The 21,391-nt window shown below is 33.9% G+C and overlaps 2 protein-coding genes across 2 annotated transcripts; both read right to left on the bottom strand.

The window, feature by feature from the left end:
• Positions 1 to 4,205: 4,205 nt before the first annotated feature.
• On the bottom strand, positions 4,206 to 10,659 carry LOC141676824 (meiosis-specific protein ASY1). The gene is made up of 22 exons (XM_074482547.1): positions 10,479 to 10,659; positions 10,297 to 10,353; positions 8,984 to 9,080; positions 8,821 to 8,889; positions 8,634 to 8,726; positions 8,291 to 8,417; positions 8,126 to 8,195; positions 7,991 to 8,032; positions 7,625 to 7,753; positions 7,429 to 7,542; positions 7,291 to 7,327; positions 7,173 to 7,214; positions 6,949 to 7,073; positions 6,818 to 6,830; positions 6,634 to 6,710; positions 6,439 to 6,546; positions 5,706 to 5,856; positions 5,547 to 5,623; positions 5,406 to 5,457; positions 5,164 to 5,327; positions 4,911 to 5,051; positions 4,206 to 4,554 (listed from the first exon to the last, which is right to left on the bottom strand). The coding sequence occupies exons 1-22, from the start codon at positions 10,479 to 10,481 to the stop codon at positions 4,501 to 4,503; spliced, it is 1,842 nt and encodes a 613-aa protein (XP_074338648.1). The 5' UTR covers positions 10,482 to 10,659; the 3' UTR covers positions 4,206 to 4,500.
• A 4,330-nt stretch (positions 10,660 to 14,989) lies between these two features.
• On the bottom strand, positions 14,990 to 18,900 carry LOC141678293 (cytochrome P450 78A5-like). The gene is made up of 2 exons (XM_074484571.1): positions 17,890 to 18,900; positions 14,990 to 15,971 (listed from the first exon to the last, which is right to left on the bottom strand). The coding sequence occupies exons 1-2, from the start codon at positions 18,871 to 18,873 to the stop codon at positions 15,351 to 15,353; spliced, it is 1,605 nt and encodes a 534-aa protein (XP_074340672.1). The 5' UTR covers positions 18,874 to 18,900; the 3' UTR covers positions 14,990 to 15,350.
• Positions 18,901 to 21,391: the final 2,491 nt, after the last annotated feature.

Consider the following 21,391-nt stretch of genomic DNA (forward strand, 5'->3'; position numbering starts at 1 on the left):
CTGTACATTCAAGATAATATTCAAGTATTCAACTCAATAGTCAATAGTGAAAGTAGGATTGAGACATTACTACAAGTCTGCAACTGTATTTTATGCAAAAATTACTGTCAAGATGCACCGGTGTCGTAAAAATCGGAAATTATTATCGTTTGTCTGTTAAGTATATCTTTACGACATGAACGTTATTGATCCGACTAGTTTTTGAAATTATGTTATAAATTAGTGTCATGCACCACTCTCATTATTGTAAAAATCGGAAATTATATCTTAGGTCGTTTAATAATGTTTTTAGGACTATCGGCCAGATTCTTGGAAAATGTATATGAACGTTACTGATCCGACTAGTTTTTGAAATTATTTTTTAAATTATTTAAGTCTTGAGTCTTTTAAAATCTTGGTTCCGCTGTTGAAGTGAAAGAAAGATGGTCCAAGTATCAAGTGATCATAATCACACTCTTTTCTCATGTAAATTTGTTGGTTCGGTGGAATTGATGTGAATGGAGGGGCAATTAACATTTATTATTTAATCACCAATAAGAAGAGCCCATTTATATAGCAGTTAGTGACTATTGTGTGTCATAGAAAATCCCTTGTTGGTTATACACTAATACTAGCTTGCAGTATGATATAGGAAAGAAAAAGAGTGAAATAAAATGAAGCAAGTTAACTAACCACCTCGTTTATAGTTAAACTAACCACCATCATTGATGATTAGTTGTAAAATTAGCTTACAAAAACTGAATTTGAAAGCATGATAGTGCATGCAGTACAAGTCTAGCTTTTTTCAAGAAAAGCCAGCTAATTTGCATTGAAGTGCTGAGGATAAAGTTGATGAAAAGTAAGGTGCAAGTTCAGTAGCACAGGGGTAAAGACAAGGTATCCAAGGTAATTTTATTATTTTTTTATTTATTTTGTAAAATCATGATTAGAAGATTGATTGCATTGTTAGCATTAGTTTTAGACTGCAAATTTATACATTTTAACTGTATGTTTATCTGCATAGATTTACCATTACTGTGATCATCTTATGTTCCTCTCGGAAAAGTTTGAAGTCTAGAGAGCGCGATAATATCTTGACAAGGGCTTTTTTTTTTATCTCTAATCGTTCAGATTCTGGTTCGGTTCTCGTTTATTTCAAGATTTATTGGGACACATACTAGGCTTGTATGCCTGATTTTTGAAAAAACAGACAAAAGCCATATAGAATATTTAAAAAATGATTAGGGAAAGTAAAGGATTATTTATTCAAGAAAGGAAGTTTAAAGAAGCATGTAGGGATGAGATAGTGCTTGTAAAGAAAAAGATGGTGAAGTGTATTTTGAAAGCAGGGATTGTGTTTGCGTTTATGCCCCGCCACAACAAACCCATTGACATAAATTAAACATCTCGAAATTTATTCGAATACAGAATAAAAACTCGATTTTAGAAAAAAAATTCGAAAATAATACGATCAAGAATTATATATTTCGAATATGTTCCATCCTTGAATTTTTCATATTTCCGAATGTTTATAGTCATGTCTATAAACGACACAATTATGTAACTAGCATTGACGACACTAACACAGCGAGAAACTCGAAAATTATGAACTTGTTTGTTTAAAAGGCGGCGTGATTGAAAAGCGGCATTGTTTATAGTCATGTCTATAAACGACACAACTGTGTAACTAGTATCGACGACACTAACACAGCCAGAAACTCGAAAATTATGAACTTGTCAGTTGTTTGTCTGAAAGACGACATTATCCCCGTTAAGAATGTGTCGAACGAAGCACACTCATCAGATAAATATTCCGATTTCTGTATCAGGGTATGAATGTTTTTGTAAAATGGAATTTGGTGGTTGAAGAGCACTTATTCATTGTTTCATTTTTATCTATGATCATACAATTCACACCAATATGAATACTGTTTTTGGTTATGCAGCCAAAACAAGAATGGAAACTTGAGCAGAAAAAATAAAGAGGTGGTCCATAATATAAAGGCCAAGTTCCCTTGTTGGAGGTGCAACCAATGCGGTTGGAAGTGTAAGGTCTTGCTCACCCACTAAACTGAACCACTGTACTGGCAACAAACAAATTTCGAAAGGACAATTTGCTAACTACTATTCTAATTTAGTGAAAATTGGTCAGCTTAGTTTCTTACTTCGGCATTGATCATGACCTTAACCGAATGGAATTGATGTCCTGTTCCCAAACTTGATTACCAGTACTAAAGTCAGGAACTAAGCTCCAACTTGTTGGCTTGGAGGATACCTTGTCTATTTTCCGTAATCATGAATTAACGGACGCTACTCTTGATATCGCGCGTTTGAGTATTTAAATTTTCACAATCAAAAAATCACATAAATAACAAAATCAAGTTTTTTTATCGGGTTAATTATTTAATTGGTTACTGAAGTCGGCTTAATATATCAATTTGGTCAATAAATTGAAAACAGTATCAAGTTGGCCACTAAAGTGACGTGTAAATTCCGTTAATTGTCCTCAATATTCATTAGAATCAATCGATGTCAGTTCATTATTACTGTCAAAGCTAAACTCATCTATGCTAACATCTAAAGTTTTCACTAGCCAAATGCTCCCTAAATTTTAATACATCAGCAATTCCCGTCGTTAAATTTTGAGGAAAATTAACTAAAGTGTACATGTCGTTGACTTCAGTGACCAATTTGATACCGTTTTCGGTTTAGTGATTAACTTGATATATTAGGTTGACTTCAGTGAACAACTTGATAATTAACCATTTTATTATTTGCGAACATGATTTAAACTTAATAAGTATTTTACCGCAGGTAGAGTCGTAACTTTGACACTCAAATTCCCCCAAAAATGGGTAATTTTAGGGCGATTATTTACTTTCTGTTATAGCCAGGAAAGGCCAAGCACACTTTGGAAGTGGGTGGCCTGCCTTCTTCATGCTTGATTTCTGGTAACATGTGAGCAGTAACATCAATGATTTATCAAATTAATTCACTGGACTGTGTTGAACTGGCCAAGACAGTGACATTGCTGTTCTGTAAGACAATGTAGGTTCGATGCTAAATGCTCGTCGTAATGACAATGTAAAACACTGTTACGAATTCGAAATCGCTAAAGTCTAGCTTAAGGTTCAGAATGTCAAAATCTAAACAAGAAGTTTAAACTACGAAATCCGAAAATTAATATAACTTGGTCAAATGGATTGTGTTTCAATCTCAATGCCGGTTTTTTGTCTCTGCATAATTAGTTTTGTGTACCTACATTTTGTCACCGCATTCAAATTCTTGCTGGTGGTCACTTTCGAATTGACGCGGCACTGAAGACGTAAGTATGCTGGCCCACTCGAGTCTGAACTAGCTTGCTCCCGAGTTTTTTAATGTGGAGAAAATAAAAAATTAGAAGACAAAATATTTTTATCCCATTTTTGGAGTGAAAATTTTGAAGCGAAAAATTGTTAAACTTGCATTTATTAACACTTATTTTCACTTATTTTAAAAATTCGGGAGCATGATTACGGAGGAAAGTGAAAGTATTTTATTTACACTTCACTTACTTTTTTTCCTTTTTAAAACTCGGGAACAAGGGATAATAGCTAATAGTACTGATGCTAGTCTGCTATTGTGTTCTTATTCAATGAATCACTTGCTGTTGCTTGTATTTGTATGCATTATGTATCTTAAATTAACATATTTATTGTCTTCTTCGAATGATAAATTTAAAAATATTGTTTGAAACTCATTTGTGAGTGTTTGAAACCGACTTCACAACAGAAAAATCATTAGTATCTACTACTTGTTTGATGTGCAACCAAATAGATAAGGTCAAAAAATACTAAGAAAATCATAGTGGACTGAAACCTTCTAATTGCTCCTTGATACCACAGGCCCAACTACTATTTTGAAAGATCTTGAGGAGTGGAGACTTGGACAACCCATCATCAGGCCCAATCTGTTATTAATGTCAAATAATAAGAACATTGGACTCAGTAAACACATAATTAGTTTTACCACCATTGATGGAGTTTTTCTATTGAGGTTTCATTAACATAATAAAACATCAGCATTTTAATGAATTAGAAGCTAGTAAGCTGTAAAATGTGCAACCTTCTCACTGTTTTTTGATCCAAATAAACTTATGCAGCTCAAAATAATCCTAGCATTACGATTTCTTAATTCTTCAAACCAAAAATAGAAATGTAAACATAACAGACATGGATCGGAAGTCGGAACACACAAAACAGGTCTCCTTCAATTGCCATTTTCATCATACTTGCCCAGTTGCATGTTTGTTGGACTCCCAACAAAATTTAAGGGTGTTATCAAAAGTCAGAACTTTTAAGATAATAAAGATAAACACATCTATTACATATGTAGTCATTAGTCATATGAAAATCCAGGCGCAACAAAGAAAGGAAGAAAGCTGATTTAAGTCATATATGCAGTAGACAAGTCTTTGTGTCTCGTCAAATAGGACCAAGTGGAAAGGAACTCTGGTATCTATCAGCTGCACTCCAATTCTTTCTAAGCAACTTGAGCCCTTTGGCGCTTAGTGAACTGAAGGATAGGCTCCTTAACCTGTCACCAAAGAAACGGCAAATTAAGTCTCCTTAACAAAGTCATCTAACACTTTTTTTTTCTCAGAAATCAAGTTGATTTCTCACTAATCATTACTTAACATAAAACGATATGATGGATCAAGATTTTGATTTAATGTTAAGTTCCAATTCTTTACTGAAAGCTCTTACCCTAATGCATAAGGATACATAAAGATTTATAACCGTGGGCCAGTTGGGGGTTTAGAATTTCCAGAAAAAAAAATTAGAAATTTAGCAAATGATACTTTTTTGTTTGGCTGGATGCATGGAGTATCAGTCTATGCGGCGGATGACTGCTAACTAGACATAAAAATACAGCATTAGTTGAAAGCTTACAGCGCTTGCTTTTCTGGACCGCTTGCTCTGAGATGACGACTTGCTACACATGACTGCATCAAACTCACCACAGTTATCACCATTCCCATTGGTTCTGCCATTTTCAATTCCCTGTGCAAAACTCTCTCTTGAAGCTGCTGGCTGCATGATTTAGAGAAGTGAGATTATATATTTTGTGTCAGAAGACATAGAAAATCAGAAAGCAAAACATTTGTTACTTGGTAAATTTGAAGAAGATGTTGACCAGACAAACCTGAGCTCTGCTTGTGGGGGTCCGAGGCTCTTTCATCTTTACAACAGTATGGTCACTCCTGATGGATCCGTTCTGATATGCGTCAGATTTGCCTATCATGCGAGTAAGATCTGATCCGATTGAGCGAACACCACCACAAGTAGACAAGTCCCTTTGTTTGCTTCCTGGTTGTCATTAGACAGTTAAAATATCAGATCTTTCAGTTCATAATAGAGGGAAAAACATTTTTATCAGTAATGTACCTATTGTCTGAGCTTCAGATTGGTTCAGCTTCCTTTGGGGTTCATCCAACTCCTATCAATATATTTGCTTATAAAAAATGTGTTCACAAGTAAATTTTAACTAAATGTGCATAATATGCCTAAAGAACTTCAAACTTCTACCATCTCATCAAGGTTCAAGTTTTTCTTGACTTCATGCAATTTTTTCTCTGTTAAATCAGAATGGATCACACGCTTCCCTGCAGAAATAAAAGGAATACGTAAACAACCATCAAATCTGGTTCAAGCACTGAAAACAATTTTAAAGCTCAATTCCTATACCAAGTCTTCTATTGCTTTGTGCTTCAACAAATCCTTCTTTTGTCATTTTATCAATTAGCTTGCGCACAGTGGTCTGGTTGACTTCTCCTTCGAGCTTGTTGTGAAGCTTGGAAACAGTAATGTAGTTCATTGGAAGAGCGTGATATAGTGCCTGCAAACATAAGAGACTTGAGCAACATCTACATTCTGAAACTTAAGAATTAGGTGACACCTCATTATGTTTATTACATTATAAATCAATCCCAGATAAAATTTTGATAGATCACATTTCAAGTCTTATAGGAAAGCCATTAATATGCAACTAACAAATAAAATATACAACCAAGATTGACTTTATACATTCTTGTCAATCTTATATTCAATCTTGACTTGCATATGTAGGCGTAACTGAAAACTTGCAAAAACTATATACTATAAACCAGGACTTGTGAGAGCTTAAATATAAAATGGAAATTAGAGTTATTTGGTACAGAAGACACTAAGCTAATTTGTACATAAACAAGAATAGTATGTGATGAGTTACTGGATCCAGTAGCCTGCTTGGCAGAATGTATGGAACTTTGCCATATGAAAAAGATTAGAAATATGAGCTAAAAAACATGAGTTTTCCATAAACAATAATAGTAGCTAATAAGTTACTGGATCCAGTTGCCTGTTTGGCAGAAAAACATGCAACTTCGCCATTGGAAAAAAAGAAATATATACGAGTCAAAAACCATTGTTCCATATTTACCTTCATATACATATGATCCTCATCCGTGTTTGGCTGAAGTTTATTGCCATTTCGAAATATCAGGCCATCATTTTCGTCTTTCACAGCTTCAAACTCATAGTCAGATTTCTGGAACCGTAGTTTGTATAACAATGAGGACCAGGGAGGAAAAACAAAATTAGGAGATACATAGATTATATAAGTTAGAGAAAACACCTTCAGCTTATTAATGACATAAGTGTTTGTTCCAGTTTTTGTTAGAGTGTCCTCCTTTACCAGCTTGTCCATAACTTCTGAAACCAGTCAAAATGAAATAGAATAGTTAAATTTGTCCAGGATAGGTTACAGGGTAGATGCCTTACTAATAAAACTTTGTGTATTGATTGAAACCTCCATGTACCTTCAATAAGAACCTGCAATCATGGAAAATAGGAAATATAAGTAAACCTTGGGTTGTCAAGATTTTTGCAGCCAACCAGTTAATGTAAAACTTATGTTAATCCACATTTAAGAGATAAAGTCAGTCTTTACCACTGATATGTCAGAGAAATTTGAGAGAACATCTGTAAGCTCGACAGTGCCAAGGTGGTAAGAACTAATCCACTCCTTTACTCGACGAAATTGCTCTTCATCTTCAACTGGATCCTGAGTGTCATCTGCAAAAATGGCAAGTACAACCTGTTAAATTACTTTATTAAATCCGTATATTGATGCCAGTGGTGTTCTTCTAAAGGTTTCTGTGGAATTCTGTGTACCATCATCAATTGTTGATTGATTCTTTTCAACCTTTTCTTTGTCTGCAAGAAACTTTGGCATTACAATTCAAAATCTTAAATCAAAATAAATATCCAAAGATGCTGACATGCAACTTACCTACTGGTGCAACCACATACTGGTCTTCATCTATGGTCTGAAAGGAATTACAAATTATATCGTATAATTAAGCTTGATTAAGTTTCTGATAATTACGTATAGCTTAAGACTATAAGAACCTAATCATATATGGTTCACCTCAGTTTCCGAGTCACTTGCATCTCCTTCAACAGAATCAGCCTCCAAGCTGACATCATCATCATCCTGCATATCATCATTCTCATCCTCACAAGGATCAAGTACACTTTTAACCTGTACAAGATACCAAGAAAACAATCGATTACTGATCAATAGAAATATAATGGATCATGTATTCCTGTATCTTTTCCCTTACCTTAAGAGCTAATACTAGATGTTTGCTGTTGACATTGCCAACCTCCATTTTCAGAGGATTCTTGGTCCATGGATTATTAACTTCTTCTTCTGTGCAGCCTCTGAAGAATGGCGGCTCATAGTCCACAGGCTGTAACAAGTATGTGTAATAGTGTCTTTAGATTATGTTACAGCAGAATTTTCAAATTTATCAGGGCTAATTCCTAAGATGGACATGATTTCAGCAGAAGAGATACTATATCAAGGCAATTCGTCTCGTGAAATGCCAGCTATTGTAAAAAAGGTTAAAATAAATGAGCTGCATTATATCCTTAGATCTTTAAATGGGGTTTATTATCAAAATACACTTGAATATGAAAAGGCATACCGTAACATCATCATAATACAGGAGTTTCATCAATATAGTCCGCTGCAAACATATACCAGAGTAATTAATACACTAAACATGGAAATAAACCTGTGCATGGTAATCAGCAACATAGTAACTGGTATGCAAATATACCTCTTCTGGCATCTTGTCCAGAGTTCTCATTAACTGAATCAATGTACGGACCATTTTGCAAGCAGAACTCCTGCATTTAACATAGTGGTTCAAAAGTAAAATTTGCCTAAGCGAAAGTTGCAGATCTGAAATGTGAATGACAATGCAATTAGTTGATGTACATACCTCATCTGATTTGGAGTAATTTCTGTACTCGAGTTGCACTTAAATGTTCCCCCTTGCCTTTTATTTCCAATGCGATTCACATTCATTGAAACCTCTTGACTCTCAGAGTTTGAATAACTGAAAGAAACTGCAAGCAAGGAAGTTGGAAATTATTGATGTAGCACAAGTTGAATTTAATTTTTTTAGCAAACACAAGATATACAGATAGACTACTAGATAGGTTCCATAACATTTATATCCAGAAATTAATGACTCCAAGTTAACATGCGTGGTAACAGAAAGCACATGGAAGGCAATTATTCCACTCTACACTTCCACTACATTGATGGTGAAGTTTGCTTACAGGCATATTCCTCAATCATTGGGCCTTCTACTGTTTCGCACACACAGAACAAAAGCGTTTTCAGGTATTTCTTCTGCAGTGCATCATAGACACCTAAACCAATAGAGGAGAAAAAGAGAAATCATGAGAAACAAAATGGGAGAAGACGTTTCCTCATTGTAAACCTCAACACTAATAATTTACTCGCCTTTCTCCATCCAATCTATCATTCTTCTTGACTCTGCATCCATTGGCATAAGCTTCTTAATCTTCATCTCTGTTCAGGAAACCAGCACCAAAATAAACAGATCAGAACTAATATGTAAGAATCTCTATAGCGATAGATTGCTTGTTGTAGCAAGATGGCTTACCTAGAGCTGGAACAGACTTGTCATTGAAATAGTTTTCAGGAAAAAGTCCTCTTATATAGCTAATATTAAATATCGCAATGCGTAGCAGGTTCCTTGTCTGTTCAATTAGATATAAACATCGTTACACAACAACATTAAAGCAGCTAGGAAACACAATATCAATATATGAATCAATCGTAAATTGAAACTGTAACTAAACTTGAAGTATGGAAAATATATATTAAAACATCTACATGCTAACTGAAAAATCTAGAGGTCAACATTTAGCTATATGAACATAAATCATATCTACAATAGACCAGCATGTGAAAGTCACTAATATTGTCACGTCTTAAGATAATCGTACTGCATAAGCCTTCAGATATTCACACTTCATATCAAGCCGATCTTATGAGCATAAATTAGATCAGTTACATCTTGTTCAGGAAGTAGTAAATCAACTTGTGCAATTTACATTTGTATCATCTACACAACCAGCAAAGTAATCAATCAACATCTAACACATCCAGCTAACATAATATTCTCAAGTACACTAACTCAACAATTGTAAGCAGATCCACACAAATTATTTTAAAGCTGTAAACTAATTTAAAACATAAAAAATATATAACAATACAGAGCACTACATCTACATGCTGCGACTCGATATCAAATTTTGACTAACAATCAAATCTATAACAAATCAGTAAACGAACTCATCAACTCTTACGATAATCGTACTGCATAAGCCTTCTTATATTCACAACTCAAACCAATCATAAAAACAAAACTCGGTCCTATAAACCTATTATCCAAAAATTAGTAGATTAACATGTGCAATTAACATTCGAATCATCAAAACATCAAACAAATCAAACAATAATCTCATATCACGTGAAGTTAATCTCAAATTCTCAAATACTGTTCGTAACATTCAATCGAACTTTCGAATGCAAAAATAAACATGTACGGTAAGATGCAGATCACAATCAGGATTAATTACAATCAATTCATAAAATATATGAAACGATAACAGTAAGTTGCAAACTCAAACAACAATTATTTACAGTACAAAAAATTACAATAACCGCAAACATCTACAATCACATTACAAGTAAATTCACCAAAAATAACAGTTAAATAAACATCATAACAACGAGGTCGCTTCTTCATAACATCAGGATATCAATATTTCAAAAACACACACAAAACACATACACAAACGCGCAACATGCACACACATACAAATACACACAAGCGCACATACAAACGCACAAGCAGACACACGGAGAGAGAGAGAGAGAGAGAGAGAGAGAGAGAGAGAGAGCGCTTACTAAGAGAAGCGAATCAAGCTCGGTGATCTCAGCTTCCTTGAGTTTCTGTGCAACAACCTGAAATTCGAGAGAATAATACAATAAAGTGACATCGACAGAATAAACAATGGCTCGAAATACAAAAACGAAGCTCAATCAAAACTACAAACAAACTTCTCTACAACAAAAACATTTACTCTCACCATTGTTAATCCCCGAGATGAGAGAGAGTATAGATTTCAAATTGAGAGAGAGAGAGGGAGAGAGTTGAGAGAGATTGAAATTTTTAGAGAGAGAGATGAAATGGAGTGAGGAGAGTGGCGGGAGAAGATGGAGTGAGCAAAAAGATAAACACCAACAGTACAATTAATAGGCAAGGACACGCGAAATGTGATAGTGGTGCTCTGTTACCGCTCACCGCGTCACGCCTTTTTTATGCTTCAATTTGGAATTTTTAAAAAAATCAGTATCGTAAAAAGCGCAAATCGGACCTCAGCCGTGAGATCACTTTCTAGCACTTAAACGCTAAGCGGGCGTTTAAGCGGTTTTAAAAGCGGACGCTTAAATAAATAAATAAATATGTATATATTAAAAGTAATAAATATTTTTTTTAATAAAGAGATAACATTCACGTATTATAATAAATCAATAAAATAATCATTCACAAAGTCATAATCAACTTAAAAAATACAAGTAACATTTAAAAATATCAAATTATACCTTTTTTAAAAATAAGATTTATTTTTTCTAATTATTTTTAATTCCCCTTTTAATTGGTCAAAAATCGCTTAATCGGTCAAAATCCGCTTAATTCCGCTTATAGCCGCTTAAACCCGCTTAAATTTTATTAAACGCTTAAATATCCGTTTTTGCACTAATACAAGTGTTTTGACCTCCGATTGCGCTTAAACCCCCGCTTAATGCGCTTTTTACGACACTGCAAAAAATAATATAAAGATGAATTTGTATAATTTCCATGTATAGATGTTGTATGTGTTTATTCTAGTAGGTTCGATTTATTTACTTTTTACCCGTGTTTAATTTTGAATCTCGAAATGATTTCACTGCTCAAATTACATGTACACAAGTCACAAGTTGCTCACAGTATTTTTTTTACTCCGAGCTGGTATATTGGGCTTCAAACAATGTAAATATTTTGATTGGGCCGAAGTAGAGATTTACATAGATCAATAGCTCACACTCACGAAGGCCCAAGTCAGAGGAATGATCCTTCAGAATTAGAGCGGACAATCGGGTCGTGTCGTCTACTTTCGTGTCGTCTACTTTCGTGTTTCGTGTACGTAAACATGAAACTCATATCCGACCCTAAATAATTTTGTGTACCCATATATGAAACTCATATCCGATTCGAATCGTGTCGTGTACTTTCCGCAGTGTTGTAAAAAGCGCATTAAGCGGACGCTTAAGCGGGGGTTTAAGCGTAATCGGAGGTCAAAACACTTGGATTAGTGCAAAATCGGATATTTAAGCGTTTAATAAAATTTAAGCGGGTTTAAGCGGCTCTAAGCGGAATTAAGCGGATTTTGACCGATTAGCGGTTTTTGACCAATTAAAAGGGGAATTAAAAATAATTAGAAAAAATAAATCTTATTTTTAAAAAAGGTATAATTTGATATTTTTAAATGTTACTTGTATTTTTTAAGTTGATTATGACTTTGTGAATGATTATTTTATTGATTTATTATAATACGTGAATGTTATCTCTTTATTCAAAAAAATATTTATTATTTTTAATATATACATATTTATTTATTTATTTATTGATAATCCGATTAAGCGTCCGCTTTTAAAACCGCTTAAACGCCCGCTTAGCGCTTAAGCGCTAGAAGGTGATCTCACCGCTTATGTCCGATTTGCGCTTTTTACGACACTGACTTTCCGTGTACTTTTCGTGTATATTAAATAAAAAATTAATATAATATATATATATACATATAATCTATAAAAAATCTATTTTAATGTATAATTTAATGGAATATGGAGAGTGTATATATAAATATATATATTTTTACATAGTATTCTATAAAACCTTGTAAATATTTATATTATATTTATATTATATACATAAATATATGCATGTGTTATATATATTAATTTATAAATATATTTATGTCGTGTAATTTCGTGTACTTTCGTGTACCTAAATTGAAACCCATATCCGACACTAAATCTATCGTGTAATTTCGTGTTCGTGTACATTCATATTTTGTGTATCAAAAGTTAAAACCCATATCCGTATTTTTCGTGCGTTTCGTGCCGTGTTCACGTATCGTGTACCAAGTTGTCCGCTCTATTCAGAATGCATTCTACTTGGGATTTAATGGTCTAGCTTATAAAAAGAGTGTCAAGATTTTATGTGAGTTTTGTGGTTTTGTTTGTAATAATTTAGGCATGTCAATGTACCGGAAATCTGATCCGAGATTGTTTCGTTGAATATGAATTTTCTAATTATTTAATTTTAGCATTACATGCTCTTGCTACAGTTCTTTAAATTGTTTCCTGTTTTATTTTCTTCTTGAAAGGTAAAGCAAGTGCATTTTATCTCAAGGGTCAACTTTTTGAGCCATTAATAGCTAGAAGCCATTTTGTGAAGAGCCCGAATAAAATGAATACCGTTTCAGAAACGCTTTCAGGTATTTTAGCATTTTTCAAATTTTATAGCAGGTAAATCATAATTATAGTGTAATCAGTATAACTGAACTGTATTAAAAAAAATTGGGTTATCTAACATTTTTCTGAAGGTGTATAATATGATAATTAAGTTGAGGATGCTTTTGACATTCATTATTTGATCAAAGATAAATCCATCCATTAAAAACAGATCATGTCACAAATCCATTGCTAAAGATATGTAATTAAAGTGCTAATCATTCTTTCAAATCTATGATCCAAAACAAATCAATAAAGAGGTGGCACTAATGAGATAATTATATAGGGCATTACAACAAAAGCAAAACATAGTTAATGTAAGCCAGCAACGTGTCAGCTGATTGTTATTTTTATTTCGGGCCATGCAACAGATGTCAACTGATTGTCATAAGCTGCTTAACTAATTAGTTGTGTAATTAACTACTAATCGGAAACATTAATTTACTAATTATAGGGTCTTTTTAGGCTCGTAGGGAGCTAAATATGGAAAGAAAATAGCTATGCTGGATAAGTGGTGATACCAAAATCGCCAATTTGGATTTTAAAAAGAATGCAGGAGAGAAATCAAATTGTTTACAAAAATTTGTTATCACGCACGTTAACGATTTGACATATTTTAAGATAATTTTATTTGTAAATTTTATATAAATGCAGAGATATCTAATACATTGTAACTTATCGGATATCATGACAATGTTTATTTAGGAATTTATTTTAAAAAATTGTTAAACTCTAATGTATTGTAGCTTATCAGATCATGACAACGTGTAATTTGATATTTGTTTAAAAAAACCGTTTAACTTTTAGCATTTCGTTTTTAAAAAAGTTGAAACATTATTGCGTTAGGGTTAGCGAGACGCCAAAGAAAAAACATTTTCGAATCAGAAGGTTTGAGAGTAAGATTATGTATTGCACATTGATTAACGGGATGATTGGTTCATTATTTTTGACTGATAATCGAACATCAAAGTGGCCGTTTGGGAAATCGTAAAATAAGTAACTTATGACTTAAATCGAATAAGTGATTGATAAGTGATAAGTTGATAAATGCTTATAAGTTATACAAGTATTTGGCTAATTTAACTTATTGGTCAGAATTTTTTTTATTTAAATAAACTAAAATAAATAATTTTTAAATACAATTATCTTAATTCTTGAATTTTAAGTTAGGTTAACATTTAAAAAAATATTTTTAAAAACTAAAGTTAATAAACAAAACAAAAAATCAAAATAAGTTTAGGAAAAATACGTCATTGCTAACATTCAACTTATCAGTTTATAAGTTGAAATAAGTTGGATAGACAAACACTCATTGATAAGTTGTCGCGGCCTTATAAGTTAATAAGTCCACTTAATAGATTTCCCAAACACGTCCAAAATCTTTTTGAATTTTGTAATTTGATTGTCCCGAATGGAACCCATTCTTGAACGAATAGAACCCTTGGATGTGTACTTGTACTTTTCATTCTTATTCCTGATTTCGATTATCAGCTCTGATATTCACGAGATTTTCGAAGAAAGAATATTTTTTTCGAAGAAAGATTAGTTTTAACAGATTGAAATAGAGAAAATGTCTAAATATCTAGCTCTCAGCTCAAAAATTCAGAACTATCCAATTAATTGTAGTTAAATTGACCATTGGTACATCAATAGTGTTCATAATTGAACTTTAGTAGACTAGCTAGTACCGATTATGCAATTATAATATTGTTTGTACACAGTGATTTAACAAAAGACCGACCTAGCTAAAGTTGGTTCAACTTTCATATGATTGTTTATGTTCCTACTTTTACTTTCAATTGAAGTTCCTTTTGTCTGTAAAGCAATTATATGTAGTCTTATTTTTAGGTTCGTGTCAAAGCTTTGTCTTTGCTCTTCACTAACTAACACCATCGACGCGCAGCGAAAGATTTTACCATAAATACAAGTTAGAATTTGAAGCTTATCCGAATCGTATTTGCATCTCAGTTCATGTACGTAGGTGCATGAACCTACATGCATGCAAAAACCTAATATGTAGCTAACTACCAACTCTGAGCTGAATTGGTTTTTGTTCATATAAGTCCGTGTTAAGTAACCGGCTCATCTAAGACTCGTCAGACGAAGTTTCCGGTAATACAATCATATATTTAATTTACAGGATTTCACTTTACATTAGAATGCACGACAAAGGAACTCGATCATGTTACCCAAGGACTGTCTAGCAACCATCAGTTACGATATTTTTTCTTTTAATTATGTGTCCGGACCAACTTACGCACTTACATGTATCCCCACACACTGGGTACGCACAAATTTATTAAACATTTTGATATCACAGATCATATCCTTTGTATAACTTGCCATCTGCAGACGCTGAAATATTTTAGAAACTAGTCGATTTCGCAAGCTTATTTATTTACAACTTATGCAGAGCTAAAAGCTTGGCCTTCACGAATACTTACTGCATGGCAACTTAAGGCTTTCTTCATTTCAAGAGAGAGCTTCAAACACTCAGAAAGATCAACCGGTTGCACAGGAAGCCATTTGAATTCTTGAAGAAGCCTAGCAAGCCACAGATGAACTGTTGTTAAACCTAGTACTTTTCCCGGACAAACCCTACGACCCGACCCGAATGGTGCCAGCCTGAGGTCTGATCCCATAATTGACACCTCCTCCTCAACATAACGTTCCGGCTTGAAGACCCATGGGTCTTTCCATATAGCAGGGTCATGTGTTATGGCCCACATGTTCACCATTGCTGTGGTTCCAGCTGGGACAAAGAACTTGCCAACGTGGACATCATGGATTGCCAACCGGGCCCAGGAGAGGAGTGGGCCTGGCGGGTGTAATCTTAAAACCTCTTTGACTATTGATTGAAGGTAAGGGAGGTTGGGAATGTCGGTGTCTCGCACGTGCCGGTGGCTTCCGGTGCACGTGTTGATTTCTTGACGGGCTTTTTCTTGTATATGTGGGTGCATAACCATTCTTGCTAAGGTCCATTCAAGAAGTATGGCAACTGTGTCTGTTCCTCTAAATACCATTTCCTATTTATACAGACAAGTAAATTGCAGTTACGTAATCAGAATTTCGAAATAATTGACCTAAAAAAATTACTACTTTATTTTTGATTTTTTAAACTATTTTGCTAATTTTTTTACAAATATTTAATTAAAAATTCCTCCGAAATTTTAAACATTCCGAGAAATGTAATGAAATTAGGGTTAAAGTCAGATTCCGAGCCTATAAATAATAATCAAGTTTGTAAAATTTGGAAGTCGGTCGTACTCGGTTACATATCTCGAAATTCGAGTAATCAGTCGATTTTTTGAATACTTGTTTTAAACACTCACTTAAATTTGAATAAATTTCTACGATTTCTAATTATTCACTCAACTAATTCGAGTTAACCTATTTTTAGGACACCGAAAATAACCTGCAGAAGTGCAAAGATGACTACGTCATGCATGGAAGTGTGTATAATTAGAAGTATCTACATTCTACAATAATGTTAATTTTAGATTTGATTAAAAAATGAAGCATGTCAACGTTAAGCTATCAATAATCGACGGCGTGTGGTAGGCAAGGGCTTAAACATCACAATCTTTAGAAAAAGGGTGCAGAGCCGAATCTAAAAAGTAAAAAAGATCTTATACAGCACTAGTGGACACGTAGAACATATATGGATAGAAATTATTTAAATTAGGAAATCGATGTAACCAACACAATCCCTTTAGGTCATTGGTCTTTTCATTTGAAAGTTGAACAAATAAATATCTTTTTCCAGCTGTTATGCGCATGAAAAATTGAAAAATTGTGTGACCCCCGTTTGCTAAAAGTTAAAACTAGTTAAAAATCGTTTTAAAAGGCTTTAATCTATTAATCTTTGATTAGTATTTAGTTTATTCATTATTATTACTGTTAGTACAGGAGGACATGCACCATTTGTACTTAGTAGCAGTTAGTAGGTTTGTCCGACGGGAGTTCGGCACATATTTTAATACTGCTCTAAAATATAGTTATATAAATTATTTTGATTTTTTATAATAAAAAATTAATATTTAAAGTTTAATACAAAAATAATTATAAAAAAATTATAAAAATATACTTTATATTTATATTAAAATATATGTCGATTGTTGGAAAAAATATTTAATGAACTGAATGGGACATAGGGAGTACATAAATATTGCAGTAGTTAGTAGATAAATTAAAATGTTACTCATATATTTTTTTTTTGCCAAAACTCAGAATTTTCTTAAATTATATATACGATACAATTTAATTTTGAACGTATAGGATTAATTTAATTACGAAACAGAACAGATTGCACACATTAGTATATTTAAGAATTATTTTGAATTTATTAGTGTTTTTTATTGCAGTCAAAAAACTAGATTGCAGATAGACGCTTGTAAAAGATGCGAATTGCCAGCTATATCCATAGTGATCTACAACATATTATAATTGTACAAACACAATAAACTATTAGTGTTGTCTTTCTCAGTTAATTTTATAACAAATTGCCCCGGAAGGCCTTCCCACATAGGTGGTAACGATATTTGATATAATTTGCATGTCCTTCCCATAATATACTAGTATGTTTATGTGGACGTTATAAATAAATTGAACCAAACTCGAGACTTATCAAAATAAACAAAATTTAATAAAATAATCGAACTTATTTCTTATATGAGATCGAGTTCAATACCATATCAAATCGGACTTGACCGGTTCGACTCGAATTCAATATCATGTCAAACCGGACTTGACCTGTTCAACTCGAGTTCAATACCATATTAAACCAAATTTGTCAAATTTGAATTATACTCTAATGTACTTATTTGAAAAGTTCGGTTCATTTACGACTCCGCATATATTTGCATTCATAAAATTAAAGGGCATGTGTGTTTGAATGATGACATTATGTGTGAAGATAGAGAGAATGAGAAGATGGTTACTTACCCATAGGACGGCTATCATATCTGCGTCACTAAGTTGATCTTCTTTTGGCAAAGATAGCAAAACACTAAGGAAGTCATTTCCCTTGCTAAACTCTCCATCAACTCTTCTCTTGTGTATCATCTCTCCCACAATTGCACTTACCTTAATCCCTAGTGCATGACACCTCCTCTTCACTCCATTGAAGTCCATAAACCCTAATGGAAAATAATCTGCCCAATTAAATTCCGCGATTAGTTCATACCCTTCTTTTACCATAAACCCTAACTCTTCTCCTTCCAAACCTAAACAAGTACTACTTCCAAACACACTCTCTATCATGTTTCTCAAGGCACCTTTCTGCAAAATCCCTCTCACCTCCACAACATTTTTCAGATTCATGGCCTTCGAAACTCCCTCAATCATTTCAGAAGCCACAGCCTGACGAAGCCCCTCCAAACATGCGATTTTCCTAGGAGAAAACATGTTGTTTGCAGCAATCTTCCTGAGATTACGCCAGTAATCTCCGGAAGGTGAAAAGCCAATGGCACGTTCGAACATTAACAAGCGAGCGGATTCTTTTATAGGACGGTCAGAGAACGAGTTCCCTGACAAGATTTCCTTGGCTGTCTCCGGGTGACTACTAATAATCACCCGGGTCGAGCCAAGGCTATATGCCATGAGGCGCTTAGCGCCGAATGATGAAGCCATGACAGCTAATTTTTGATGAGCAAGAGGCCCTAATTGAGGTAGAATACCTAACACTGGCCAACCTATAGGGCCACTGATATTTTTCTGGGTACGAAAAAAATGGTATTTTCGCCATGCAAAGCCTCCTGGGATCAACCAAACCTTCAAGGCTAGTGAAAAAATGGAGGAAAAAAGAGACAAAAGTAGTAAGAAAGTGAAAGGCCAATGATTTTGGTACATAGCAGATCCTAAACAAAGGAATAAGCTAAAGAAGATAGCTGCAGTAGAGATGCTTATAAGATCAAAAGACATGTTCATAAATTTGAAATTTAGTAAAATTTTCAAATTTTAGAACTTTTTGGATGGTGAGAAGATTGCAAGTGGGGGGTATTGTATTTATAGTACGTGGAAAGTGATCATCATGGTTAATGATTGTTAGAGCTAACTAACCCTGATTAATTGGGAAATTAAAAACCTTCGTATAATTTGAACCACATTAATAACCTCATGGAGTCAGAACAATAGCTAGAAGTCTTGAACATTAATCAAAATATTCTGATCTATTAATACAATTAAACTCTTCAGTGAAATATTTCCAAATTACCGATGATAACGCATCCCATCATGTAATTAACATTTTAAATGGAACGATTTTGTATTTAGGTTTACGAACATGCGTGAAAAGAAACACGATGTATTTAGATTTACGAATACGCGTAAAAAGAAACACGACATGAAAATAACGATACAAATGAAATGTTAGGTCTAGTTACCATCCCAAGTACCTCAGTTAATGGATGTATCAGTTGTTCCAGCAGATCATTGGCTGTACCCTCATGTTTTCTATCATTAAGAAATGTATACACAAGTAATTAACTGTACGGAATGCATGCAGTATATTATTAGTTCCATTTTACATTCCTCTCCTAAGGTGAAATGATTTTCCCAGACAAATTTTGGAGTTGGTTTTCCTAGTCAAATGGACCCTGCCGACGTATATTTTAAGGATATCCATATGATTAGATGAAATGCTTTGTTTTTATATTGGCTCCACCATAGATCTCCTCAGAGCTCTCTGTTTAATTACATTTCTTTTTAATTCTCTATATCAGTTTTAAGCTTTCTGTTCCTGCCGACTAGCCCGGAAGTAAGACTGCAGTGTATGTATGCGTAGGCGTAGCTCGAAGCCAAGAGCACAAAATTTACACATAAGCCGTCAATTACAGAAATTTAAATACACACGAACATGTTTATATTTCACTGACGAGCTACGACTCGACATCTTATTAATTAACGAGAGGAAATAGATATTCGTCAAATAATAACTCGAATATATTTAACCTTCTTGACCCCATATATGAGTCCGAGTATGCCAACAAAGTGTTGGTCCGGTGGTTGAGTTTTTGAATCGATTGCGGGAGGAGCATCTAAATAATACAAACTGGATATCCATGTCATGAACCTTAATAGTACTGTTCTTCAAAAGTACTATCCAACCAACAGAAACAAGGTCTATTATTCAATATTCATTCCATCTACTTGCATCATATCACCTTGTATTCCTTCTGAATCAAGAATCAGTAACTTAAAGCTAAATCAGAAGCGTGGACAACGTATATCCGCACAATCCAAGGCTTTCGATATAAGAAAAATAATTCACTAAAATACAGATCGTAAATCGCACTATCTCCAGACTTCTTGAGGTACCTAATAGCCATTGGTGAAAAATGCTGCATAATGGCATGTTAGAATATCTAAAGCTCATGCAGAACCCACCATTTGTGAATAGAGTAACAAGGATCAGTGAAGGACAAATGCATTGTTTTCTCTAAAGTAGAGTCTAAAAGGCAAGTTCGCTTTGTGAATAAACAATCTTTTTCGTAGAACTTCTGGGAGCATCTGTAGATAATGCTGTGCTACAGCTTATCATAGCACTTGAGCATCATTGTATAGTTTCTACCTATAATCAAATGAATAATGATCTTCCATTATGCGTATCTAGTAAGATAATCGATTAGATTATCATTATAGTTATGCAACTGTCACTTTTCTGCCGACTGAGATTTCATTCCACTAATAGCAAGCGGTTCATCAGCAATCTGCATCTCAACCGCTCCATTCATTCCAAGAAGAGAAATCAATTAGTCCCACTGCAGCTGCAATTCTTCCGATTTCATTGGCTCGACTACTATTATACTACAAATACTCAGTATTAGGGATCTACTGCATAATGGACCACATTACAACTCTGATGTCCTGAAATTGTTTCTTACGTCGAATTAATCAGTAATCAAGCATTACAGATCTTCTAACACTCCTAACAATCCCCCCCCTTCTTGGAAGCTCTAGAAGCCTATTTTTGATAATTAACGAGCTTAAAAATTGAACTTAAAGCTATAAAGTTTAGTTAATTTCAGACCACTGGCAATCACTTAACAGATTGTACACATTTCTGTCATTCTTCTTGAAGAGTGAAAAATCAAAGGTGCAAGCAATTCAACTACAGACAGATTAAACGTTTTGCTTGAGGAATGACTAAGCAAGATCACTAATGATTTAGACTCGTATTAATGCATAATCGCAACACGTATGACTGCTAGAAAGATATAACTATCCTAGCTGCCTATGATATAAGAATCCACTGGACTAATAGACAGGCCACAGTGGAATAAAAGTAAAGCAACTAAGATGCTAAAATGTCCACTGCTACAATAGAATATGGCAATTCTTTTGACACACACTATAGCCCAACACAAGACATCTCCTTGAAAATCTTTTATGTAGAATGGAACAAGTCATGGTGTAAAATGAGTGATACATTTTTTTTATTTAACCG

This window comes from Apium graveolens, chromosome 8, assembly GCF_009905375.1.
Source record: "Apium graveolens cultivar Ventura chromosome 8, ASM990537v1, whole genome shotgun sequence".
Classification (NCBI taxonomy): Eukaryota; Viridiplantae; Streptophyta; class Magnoliopsida; order Apiales; family Apiaceae; genus Apium; species Apium graveolens.